The following is a 12,847-nucleotide window of genomic DNA, read 5'->3' on the forward strand; positions in this document are numbered from 1 at the left end:
ACAGTGGATTGGACAGCTTGGTTAAATCAATCAGGTTTGTTAGTTTTAGGCCCATATATGCGGAAATTCCTAATGACTGGGCGCTATAGGTGATGAAAATAATGTTCAATGCAACAACTGAGTCATACAGGTCATAAGGTTACACTAAAGAAACATTCATGGGTAACTACAATTTGAAGAACCATTTATTAAAAGGTAAAGCACAGAGACAAATAAGTTATAATCTTTTTATTTGTTAGAATTCTATCAGTGTTTGAACATTATTATTTAGAGAGCTAGTACATTTGTTCTACTTTCATGGCTAGCTTTTCACAAAACCCAAGAACAGTCTTCAGATTGGACTCCCTGGCGTCTATATAACACTGTAACAGGGGAACTTTAGTTTTCCGTGAACAAGTTAGCAATGAAAGTGTGCATCTTAATGTCTTCTCAGTTATGTCCTCACAAAAACGGTAGCATTACATATAAACTCTTTAAAAATATACTTCTGTCAAATAACTTGACAACTACTATGTACACTACAAAAATAAATTTTCATATAAATAAATTATATGGCATACATTTATCTTTGTAACTGAAAACGACATACATCCAAACCAAAACAAGTCTGTAAAAAAAACAAAAACGGATTATTTTCCTTTTAAAATCCTCTAAGAGCTATGATGAGTCTGTAAGGTAAATGTCATATACTCTTTTTTTCCTATTTAACATTAGTAAGCACTTTATACAGATCAAAATCCATTAATGTAACAGAGAAACTGTAATAATAGTGTTTTCCGACAGACGTAAAAATCCCTGCATTGTTAACAACTGGCATTATGACCAATATTGAACAAAACAACATCTTATTATACAAAAATATAAATATTGCAAAACAAATGTAAAAAAATAATATATATATATATATATATATATATATATATATATATATATATATATATATATATATATATATATATATATAAACATTAGAATAGTTGCCAGCCATGATTTTCTCCCATTTCTGCCAATGTGACATGAAGGAGAACACAAACACAACAAACAAACAACACAGAACAACTCTCAAAGTCTTCGTCAAAATCAAACATCTGTTTGACAGGAAGTCAGTCTGGACGAGGGGGTCACAGCCAACACACAAACACACTCTTAAAGACACACACGCCAGCTTCAGAGCCACAGACGAGGGGGGGGGGCTCCACAACCCTTGACCCTTAAAGCACTCGCATGCACCATTTGGCAGTTGAGGGGGACTTCCAATTAGTGTCACGATGTTATGTTGTGGATTTTTATGAGCTGAGGTCAGTGCAGAGAACTGCTCTTGCTAAATTAGGGCCAGTAGTTGCGGTTTGTCATTGAGGAGGTCAACGAATCGACAAAAACCATCGACGTGACCAGCCATTGTGCGATGCACACCTTGAGAATGCTCATTAGCTTAGCTTATTAAAACAAACAAAAAAAAAGACAATGAGTAAAAAAGGTTGCGCCACCAGAATCAGAGCCAATACTGTTGTAACAGTAATGTTTTAGCTTAAACCACTATTGAATGACAGGAAATAATGCCATAATGTAAAAAAGCTACAATGGAAACCCGAAATCACCGTCACGTTGCATTACTTTAGTAATGCAAAGTTGAAATCACGAGCAAATTCAAGGTGGCCACAAATGGCCGATTTACAGTAAATAACTGGAGTATGAAGGTACAAAAGACCAGAGAGAGTTCCAGTACAGAGGACGGGAGAACAGAGACACAGTCACCCAACAATCACTCCGTTTCCTTCTTCATTTCTGCGCAGCTAAATTCTCACGCATAGCGTGTTTCATTGTTAAACAGTATTTGTTTTTCCAACTACCACAGGTTTGTGATAAGCAAATAAACAATAAAAAGCATAAACTCTACGCTTCAATATACACAAAACGCAAACATCCACACACACGCTTAAACATCTGATGCTTGTCGACAAACAACTGGACATTAATGTGAACTTTTACACATCTAGCAAATGTCTGAAAACTTTTTTCCCTGAATGTGTCCTATGAAAGTGAATGTATCTGCAGTTTTGTACTGGTGTTTTAAACAGAGGTGTACCGTAAGTGCAATGCAAATCCATTTAACTGCCACAAAATCATTGAACATATTATGTTAGCTCACTTAGAGTTTGTTCTTGATAGTTAATATGCATCTAAGGGGTCTGACGGGAAGCTAAAATACTCATACATACATGCATACAACAACACATTTTCAAACTCTCACATGCACAGTTCTATAAAATTAGAGAAAATAATTGCATAGCATTATACAAACATTACAACAATATCATAAGCAGCAACGACCGTGTGCTGCAATGTTTGTCAAGAATGAAGTTTCCTTATGGCACAGATACACAAATGATGGGTGGGCACTGGGAACACACAAATTATAGCTACTCTCTTTCGTTATTTACATTTGTGTACACATAAATACTTATAGAAATATCTAACAAAAATACACCAGGGTTATACAGTAACAGAGTCAAGCACCGAAAAGGTGCTGCTGGTCAAAGTGTCCCTGCCATGCAGCACCATGTTTCTGCCTCGCTGGCAGACTGATGTCCCATCTTTGGCTGTTTGAGCTTCAACATTCAACTACTGTGAACACAAAGAAGTGAAGAAACAGGTAAAAATAGATTAATATTAATTAATAATAACAAAAGTAAATCCACATAACTGAATCAGACAGAAATGTATAATTAGCAATCGACTGTCTATTTGATTATATATTGGTTTTTGAAATAAGTCTATTATACTCACAAAAGCTGCATATATTTGATCATAAAATACAGAAAAACAGTGTTATTTAAAATAAAGGTTTTCTACTTTAATATATTTTAAAATGGTCTTTAGTGTCACATGATTCTAGAAATCAGTCTTACATGCTGATTTGCTGCTCAAGAAACATTATCTTGAGTTGAAAACATCTGTGCTTCTTGATGAGATGAGACTATAATGCATGAAGATATTAAGATACTATAAGCATTACCATCATGATTTTATTTTAATATGCTTTAAAATATTGGGCATTTTGAAAAGTGCTATACAAATAAAACTGACTTGACTTTATTTTTTTTTGGGGGGGGGGGGTTTGATTCTTAAATAGAACAGTAATTTCAAAAGAGTAGCATTTATTTGGAATTTAATATTTTGTAACATTATCATTATAATGTCTTTATTGTCTTTAATGTCTTTTGATCCATATAGTGCTTTTCTTTTTTACACACAAAAATCTTATTAATCCCCAAACTTTTGATATACATACATATATATATATACACACAATTTGATTAAACATTAATTCATACATTATCAATACTGATATGGTTTAATATTATTATTAAATATCTAAATCAACTAACAACCTTATTTATATATAAAGTGCATTAAACTGCAGATTTGATGTGCACTATTTTACTTGAATTCAGCCGTATAAGAAGCCCCTCTACTAACCTCAGCTGGAGGGTCTTGTGTGACAGACATTGGGAGGCTCGTATTCTAGATCCTGCAGTTCCATGCCCTCCGTTTTCGAGCTGTCGTTGCTCTTGTCAAAGGGCACGTGTGGGTCAGAGAAGTGAGGGTCAGTGTAGACATCTTCTGAAGTGTGATAGCTGTCTCTGGAGGGGTAGGCGGGGCTCTGGCCGGGCATCCCCGAATGAACGGCGACCGTCACCGAGGCCGAGGCTGTCACTGTTGTGATGGGCTGACAGTAGGCGGGGCCTGTGGATGGATGGGAAGGGTGATTGTAGGGGTTCTGGGAACGGGGGCGATGGGCTCCTGAGTGTTCCCGGTGGTTAGGGCCCGAACAGCCAACTGGCTCAGTAGCGGTTTCAAAAGCATCCATGCGTGGCCTGTGAGGGCGGGGCGGATGTCCGCTCCCAAAATCCCCCTTAGGGTCCCTGCTACAGTATCGCTTTGATGTTTGAGGTCCAGCATCCTGAGACCCGGGCAGATGGGTGGATCTGTAATGCTGCGGTGGTTGCTGCTGTCTAGAGTCCTCCTGTAGAAAACGTTTTAACAATATTAGTTTATTGTTTTTATGTCAAATTTATATTGATATAAATGTTTTACTCACTGAGTAAGGAGGAAAAATTGGCAGTTCAACTTGACGACTGCCTTGTCGTCCCCCTGTGGCGATCCGCACATCTTCCAGTCTGGCTGATCGCCCCCTGTTGGGCTGGAGGTCATACTGCTGAAGTTCCTGGCTAATGCCGGACACAGTAGTGTTGGAACCATATTCTGAGTCTGAGGAGTCGGATCCTGCTCCAGGGGTCGTGTGGCTGGGTCGCACTGTGAAGCGGACCACCTGCGGGGGAGGCTCTGGAGAAGGGGTGGGCAGCCGGCTTCGTCCGTCTGCTGGAGATACCTGAATAATGTAATGGACATGAAAATCTAAATCTGAGAAGATGCAGATTTGCTACAGATTACATTAAACGGTGTTATTAAAACAGTTGTGTTTTAAAAATGCTTTTACAGCCCATGAAGTATAATAATAATAATAAAAAAAAAATATTCAGAAGTAAAATTTCCAGTTTCTTGCAGTTGCCGATATTTATATGCCCAAACAGTTGGATGAAATACTCATAGCCTTTCATTTAAATCAATGATCATAATAACAGTATAGCAAACTACTTGCTAAAATGCATATAATTATTCGATGTAAACCAATATGTCTTAGGAAGATGATATTTAAATGTAATCATTTATCAGAAGCCTTCTGTATCATGTTTGATACTTACATTTTAACATGATTTTTCTAAAAACTAATGTATGGATTATCAAGTAAACCTAAATTTGTCAATCAGATGACAAAAGGCAGGTTTGTGTACAACAGTTTTTTTTTTAGCATAGTTTGAATCATGCTGATAATTTAGAGGTCTTAGAAATATTTGCAGCAAATAAGTCAAATGATGACAGCAAAGGTAAAATTTGAATTAGCAATATTGGCATCCCTAAATGTCACTCTTTCAGCTCTATGTATGGTATGTGAAAGTGTTATGCAGGATAACTTTATGGGAGCAATCCTCTTACCTCAGGATAAGGACCAAAGTAGGACAATAAGACTGGGAGCAGCACCAGTCCATTCAGGACCCCTAACACTGTCAGGATGGCCAAAACAGCGAAGAAATACCTGCAAATACACAGCAAAAAACACAGTCATTAGAATTAAAAAAGAACTTTAGTGCTCTGAATCAAGCACAGGGAAAAAGTCACTCAGCCAAATTTTAACAAACTTTCGCACACAAAAAGACTTTCGTCGGGTTTGGTTTGAAACTAAATTTACCTTGTGCCAGAGAAAGTCTCCAAAGAAGTCTTTTAGAAAGCAGCACAGAGAAGCAGAGGACATAATTAGTTGGTTAATTCAAAGGCATGGAAAATAGGGAAGAAAAAAAGAGTGTTTTTTTTTTTTCTTTTTCTAGGGTTGAGTGGAGTACAAGGAAACACAGGGAAAAGCAAAACGGGAAGGAATGTGGAGTACAGGCTTGCGAGAGAAGAGAGGCAGAGCTCAAAGACACAGGGGCCTCTCTCACTCTTTAAAAAAAGAACGCAGAAGCAAACAAATGAAGTGAATAGTATAGAATTTAAACAATTTAGTCTAGAAGCAAAAGAGAAGAGGAAAGACTACAGGCCCCTCTTGCCTGGCCTCAAGCACATTCACTTTTCCCTCTCTTTCTCCCTCTATCACTCTTTCTATACTAAGCCCCTGTGAAATTTCCCTGCCTTTCACAATCCCCTACTCTAATTAAATCTCTAGAGTATCAGGTAAGACCCCCCAATCTCCTCGACAAATCCCTCCCTTCTGTCCTCCTTCACTCCCTCGCTCTTCTTCATTATGGCCAGCTTTCCATCCTTCCCTTCTCCAGCAATGCATCTGTGTGCCATCCTGTACCTCAAAGAAATGCAGGAACAAGAGGACTATTTTATTTTTTTACACTTTATATTTACTACTTTATGCACAAAGATAATGCCATTTTTTTAATATTACATAAAAGACAATACCTATTATTTAATATTAATTAATGGGGAAAACACTAGAGATTTTATGCAATGCAAACAATTATTGAATTAATTTGTTTCCTTATTTTCCAGTCAAATATCCAAATTTACTTGAGCTCAACTGGGCCTATTCTTCATAAAACATTGAATTATATTGTATATATATATATAAACAGTTTAATAATATACTTGATCTAAAAATTAAATAAATATTAAAAATAACATATACAAATATACAATTTCTCATGTATTTTATGAAAACAACTCTTACTTTCTTATATATTTTGCTTATCAAGTAAATTTATCTTCTTAACTTAATTCTTTACTTAAACTGGGATGAAAATCTGAATGCATGTGTGGGAGAGAAAGTATATTATATGGGTATATTAGGAAACACCCACCAGCTGGTATGCAGCACAGCTGTGGCTCAGACTAAACTCACAGAAACATTTATAACTGATGCTGCTCTTTTTAGCCCTCCCTGGGTTTGCAAGCAGCTCTTTAGACTCAAACAATGTCCTGTAATGGCCGCACAAGGTGGGCTTCTCTCTGAGAAACACAGACCTGGGTGTCTTTCTAGGAATGCTTACTTTATTTATGCCCTTCGGGAGGTTTTGTAGGTCTGGTTCAAAGGAAGAGCTACCACAGTGTTTAACCAAGCAGACACCACTTGTTTAGGATGAGAGTGGAGAGAGAAGCCAGCCTGGTATTACTTAGACTTACGTTAGAAAAAAAGTTTGAATCTTTAGTCTTGTCTGTATTTCATCAAGCAAGTCTCCTTGAAACGCACTTTTTGGTTTGCCTTTGGTTCTTGCTCTACCACACGGAAGGCAGAACTCAAATCAAATAGATCAATAGCTACAAATCAACAGACTTATGAAAAATGAACATTGTCTTGGTTGAACTGTTCTGAGAGTCACCGGATCCAAACTAAATGTTCGTATTGATGAGTGATTTACACTGGTGTGCTTTTCCAAGGATAAGAGCGATTCCTTCAGACTGGCTGAAGCAACGAAAGAGTTTTATTGTTCGTCAGCTTTAACATCTACAGCGTCGCATGAAGCATCCTTGAACCAAGAGCCGTTCACGAAAGCCACTTCTCTCTAAAGAAACCTCACGAGCAACCCGTCCGATCTGTTTGGACTCAAAACATTAGCAGACCTGACAGAGCAAAGTCAGGGAAACATTATTCCTGCAAGGCTATAAAAATACAGCCAGCATTTTAGTTTTTTTCCATATCTTCGGAGGCCAGGGGGTTTTATTTGATGAAAAAACAGTAGTTGTGTTTCAATGGAAGCCCGTGAGAGGGACTGGGGCCCAGTGTGGTCTGCGGCGAGAGTGTGTGTGATCACTCTAAACTTGTGTGTGCATTATTTTTCTGGCATGCTGCTTTAGATTCAGAGTGATTTGAGGGTGGAGGGCCATGGTTGTTTTCCAGTCCTCTAATAAGAATGAACTACTGCAGACATTTGTTCTTTCCCTCCTGTAGAAACAGATGAGATACTTACAACTCAAACACCCATGACTCAGTTTGATGCGTTTAATTAGAAATTTAGCACAACGATAGTCTCGATAAATTACCATGTGTAATTTGACTCATTTGTGCACAGGAAGGACATAAAACAAAGCCATTCCAAAGTTATTCTCTAAGTAGCAGTGTGTGTCACTCCTCATTTCAATAACCCCCAGACCCTCTCTGCACTCAACTTGTAAATGTCTTTGCAGGGCTGTTGAAAATAAAAAGATTACAGAAAAACGGGAGAGCCTAAAGCTGCTGTCTGACAGACAGGAAAGATATGCGCTTCTTAAACTTGAAGAGAGGTTAGTTAGGACTGAAAAGTGAGTTAGGAAAACATTGACACTGCGTCCTAACCAGGTGTGATGTGACAAAAGCAACACATGTTAAAAGAAGGGCTGCCCTTGACTAAAGATTTTTCTAGTTGACTAGTAAGTCATTCACTCATCAATTAGTAGACTTAGCACACATTTATATTAATAAAAGTGACGTGACAGACATACAGCCAAGTATGGTAACCCATACTCAGAATTCGTGTCTTCATTTAACCCATCCAAAGTGCACACGCACAGCAGTGAACACACACACACACACACACACTGTGAACACACACCCGGAGCATTGGGCATCCCATTTATGAACAAAAAGTTCATAAAGACATCATAAAAGAAATTCATATGAATCGATTGGTTTAATTCAAGTCTTCTAAAATGGAAAATACTGATCAAAAAACATTAATACAGCCTTTCATATTTGGTAAATGAAAGTTTAGCTGTGCTTGCGTGATGCACCACAACAAATCTTAGTGGTTTTTGTATGTCAAGCAAGCACAACTGAACTTTTGTTTTAGCATATTTGATGTGCTCTATTTATGCACTGTTATGATCTCTTTATGAACTTTTTGAAGCATCAACGTTTTGGTTACAAATACTTTCAAGTGAGGGGCAGAAATAGCTCAGGTTGCGTTTAAAATATATCTTCATTTGTGTTTAGAAGTCTTATATTTTGGAATAACACAAGGATAAGTAAATGATGTCAGAATTTACATTTTTGGGTAAACTATACCTTCTAAATATTTTTGGATTAACCAAAATTTTACCATTGTTTTCAGAGTGGACAGAAAATTAGCTTGTCACTGGAATTGTCACATCATGCATGGTTAGGATACAATATTGAGGAAAAATATTCTGTAAGATCAGTTATTGTGTATTAACATTGTTAGAAAATAAAAATGACAGTATATCTGAGAAGCGTTACCTCAAAAGAGATAAAAAAAACTACTATCAAAGGACAGACCATGAACCTGATTAACACAGCTATCACCGTCTTAAAGTACAATTTCCTACAATCTATGAGACAGAAAGTGGTACAAAATACAAGTCTGCTATCTTTACCTGACTATGAAGTCAAACTCTGACCCCGCCAGCATCAAGACTCCTAGCAGGGTGGAAAACGCTCCATCCAGCACTGGGGCAAACATGTACTCAAGTGCTAGAACGGCTCGCTTGTTCCTGTCCCCGATGGCTGTGAGGAACGCCTGTGAGGAAAAAACAGCAAATATGATTAATATAAATCACTCAGACGAGTAATCATCACAATGAGTGAACTAGCTACATATATTCACAATTGAAAAGATTAAAAGGGTGCAATTACTAGAAAAAGTCAAAAAAAATTTTTTACTAGCACATGAACTCACCAGTGCCACATGGACGGTGAACTCCACACCGATGCCAACAGAAGCGATGAGGATGACGACAGGGACAGCGCTGAGCTTGATGCCGATCAATCCCATCATGCCAAACAGCTCCACCGTCATCAAAGACAGCACCAAGACCTGAGAGAGAAGACCGGCTAACATAAATCCATCATCTTGGTTCATTCCTTAAACACGAGGAGCTGTACTTTACATAGATTAAAGTAAAGTACAGCTGGGGTTAGATGGGTTAGCCAAGATAAAGCGCTGAGGAATGTGGGAAAATATCTGCTCCTCAGAAGGGCCCGTTTGCGACGCTTTCATATGGAGCTGAACTCGAGCTATGAACTGGTGAAGTAAATGCCATAATCAGCTGATGATTCTTGGGTTACTGGGGGACCTATCTGCCTTTGAAGAGGGATGAAGAGGACAGAAAGAGGGCCAACGGAGGGGAGTTTGGGGGCTGGAAGGGCTGGCAAATGAAAGGGGGGTTGAGCAAGGCGGAAGTGTGGACGTATGGAGCTTAAAGGGGCCATTGGTGGTCTGGGACAAAAGCACAAATGTAAAAGCTGAAGCAGGGCTATAACTTTCCCTTTCAAGTGTCCAGTAAAGCAAAAGGATGAAACCACAATCCTGTCAGACAGAGTTAGATCAGTCAGATGGCTTAAACACTGCCCCTAATAAAACAGCAACCACTAGAAAGCAGAGACAGAGTGTGGGAAAGGAAGTTAGGCCTCACGAATGATATAAATGATACATACACACTCATTTAAGCAGGTCTGTTTTATATGTGGAGTGATATAGTTGGTATGGTAACCCCTCGTTTCCCCATTTATTTTAGAGAAATGTCTCAAAATGCCTCATGTAGACTAAACAAACTGGCTCTGACAGAATAAAATAAACCCAAAGCGCAGGGCTGTAAAAACACAGCTTCTCTTCAGCTATTGCTGCCTGCCCTCCCGTCTTGCTCCAAATTCTGCACTCTCAATTATTTCTTAATCATTAAGCTTGTTTCCACCTTAGTGTAAACCAAAATCTTATAGAGAGAAAGTCTGTGATAAAGATAAAGAGAAAGTGAGAATATAGAGAGCAATGTGTGCAATACTGAGTTGTAAAGGTGCAATTAACCAAGTCCTGTAAAATACACCAAAATAAAATACATGGCACACTATTTTCATTACTTTTATGCCAAATTTACTTACACGGCGTCTGATTATAAAATTCTCAAAACCCCCAAAATAACAATAACCCATTTAGCCTCCAACTAAAAAAATAACAAATAATTGCACTGGATATTTAAGAGCATAAAAGACTTCATAGAAATGTTCTGTTTCATGCAAAAATTCAGACTTGGTTTGTACAGGCCTTGAATGTGCATATACGGAAACAGCAAAGTTTGTGATGGATGTGCGTGCACACAAAGCCAAGACACATCTCAAGGAGAAACTCACAATGATTCCCGCAGTCCAGGGGTTGAGCAGGAAGACGGCGCACACCAGGAAGGTGCAGGCCAGCACGACGCTGATGGACAGCAGGAGCCAGTGGCGCAGGCCTACATACTGCTCCCAGAAGAGGAAGGGGTAGCCGTTGGGGTAGCTGGGCAGGCCCTGGCGGCTGTAGTTGCTGCAGATGGAGCGGACACTCTTGATGGCCTCCACGAACTGTGGCGTCTCGCGAAGCCCGTTGAGGTAGAAGGGAAACTGTGCATATTCGATTGGCTCAGCGGCAGGAACTGCAGAAGATTAATGCAAAGGTGGCCATAGAAATGAGATAATCATTAGTAAATTTCACTTTTTCAACAAGTCATATAATGTAAACAACAATCCATGAAAATTCTGGAGGTAGCTGAAACTTTACCGTAAAAACATTATCTTCATTAACTGATTTAATGTTAATATATTAATCCACTAAATTACTACAATCCAGTTTGTACTTTTATAACACACTGACAACCACCCAATAACACAAACTGTAATGAGAAATCCACAACGAATCAAAGTTTAAATCACAAGTAATCATCATCCAGGGTTCGTACAGAAACTGCAAAATAAGATTCCAGGACTTTTCAAGCACTACTTTTGGGGTTTTCAAGGAATAAAAAATTACTAAAATTTTTAAAATAAAATACAATTTTTTTTTTGAGTAAACCTAAAAATAAAATGCTATTATTATTATTATTTTATTTTAACTTTCATCATTTTCAAACTGAAAATCAGTAAGCTTTTATTTTGGCGGGTTGCCCCTGTTTACAATATCCTACAAAATGAAAAGCAAGTAAATGTAATTTATTATAAAATATTTAGATATTATAAAGGGGTTGAAGTAAAACATTCAAATTAAACTTTACAAATTATTCAGAAACACCCTAGTTTAAATGCACCTTAATATCAGTCAGCTGATATTTTACCAAATGAAAAGAAAAATCGAACAAGCTGAAGTACTTTTCATTTCTAAAGAATTTGAGTTTATTATACAAAGCCCTATTGTCAATTTTCAGAATAACTACATATATAAATAACAATATAGTGAAATATATTGTTACCGTGAAATAAAATGAGTCGTACCTTGAAACTGAATTTTGGTCATACCGCCCACCCCTAGACTGCACTTATTAAACATGTCAATTTCTTTTCTGCCCCAGGAAGAAAAGGAGGCTAAATTACCAGCTATCAAATCTCAACATGCAGCCGAGTGTCAATCCTGACTGTGATCGGCTGTAATTATGCTGTCAAAAATCTGTGCTGAAATATCTCCCTGCTCCTCTCCGGAACGAACACACACGCACAGACGGACGACTATCAAGCGCTTGAGCAATGCCAAATTCATGCTGACAGTTATTATCACCTGTCATCAAAGCTTGGGTGCACTGCAGGGCTTTCAGCAGCAGGCCTGGAATAACTCATCACTCCGACTACTGGACTTGGGATAAGCGGCAGTCTTAAAACCACAAATAAAATCACAAGAATGTGACCCAGAATGACTAGCGCTCCGGAGGTGTGTGTGAGAGCGTCTGTGAAGGGCGTGTGGCTGGAAGGGAGAGAATATCTGAGTGTGTGTTCCAGCGCCTGAAGGGGTCAGGCAGGACCACTTGCTAAACATGCTTTTGCCCCGTTATAATCTCCACTATAAATTTCCATCAGGACGGGAGTTGGATGTCTGCCAGCCTGCTGCTGTGAGCCGGAGAGGCCGTTTCAGCTTGTTATCCAGTCACATTTCCCCCCCGAGCGCCCACTGTGTACTGCACACGCACAATATACACAAGCCCACTGTCGCTGTTAGCTTTAAAAATACGACTACAAATTGAATAAACCCAGTTTCGCTGTCTGAACTTCGTAAATGACACACAAGTCATTCAGTTTTGGAAAATCTCAGTTGGCTAGCATCAACCGAATGTCAAACTTCATATTAAGAAAGTTAACAGAATAGTCTTTCACATTCAGTCATACACTCCCAGTGTTTAAAATGTATTTATTTATTTTAAACATGGACTGATGAATTGTTTCTGATGAATTATTTTATATTTATAACATACAATTATAATCAAAAACATCATAAAAACAAACAAGTTAATGCATTCAAATAAAAAAAATAAATAAAAAAATGGCTGATGCCAC

The 12,847-nt window shown here is 38.2% G+C and overlaps 1 protein-coding gene across 1 annotated transcript in view; it reads right to left on the reverse strand.

Moving 5' to 3' along the window:
* Positions 1–1,455: 1,455 nt before the first annotated feature.
* Positions 1,456–12,847, reverse strand: part of LOC113096379 (protein patched homolog 1-like) — a 54,643-nt gene continuing 43,251 nt past the window's right edge. The window contains exons 18-24 of the mRNA XM_026261759.1: positions 10,685–10,965; positions 9,237–9,374; positions 8,935–9,077; positions 5,059–5,158; positions 4,103–4,393; positions 3,481–4,027; positions 1,456–2,625 (exon numbers count right to left, since the gene is read on the reverse strand). Coding sequence (XP_026117544.1) covers positions 3,482–4,027; positions 4,103–4,393; positions 5,059–5,158; positions 8,935–9,077; positions 9,237–9,374; positions 10,685–10,965 — 1,499 coding nt within the window. The 3' untranslated portion in view covers positions 1,456–2,625; position 3,481. The remainder of the gene's footprint in view (positions 2,626–3,480; positions 4,028–4,102; positions 4,394–5,058; positions 5,159–8,934; positions 9,078–9,236; positions 9,375–10,684; positions 10,966–12,847) is intronic.

The sequence above is a fragment of the Carassius auratus genome, unplaced genomic scaffold, assembly GCF_003368295.1.
Source record: "Carassius auratus strain Wakin unplaced genomic scaffold, ASM336829v1 scaf_tig00215912, whole genome shotgun sequence".
NCBI classification, from domain to species: Eukaryota; Metazoa; Chordata; class Actinopteri; order Cypriniformes; family Cyprinidae; genus Carassius; species Carassius auratus.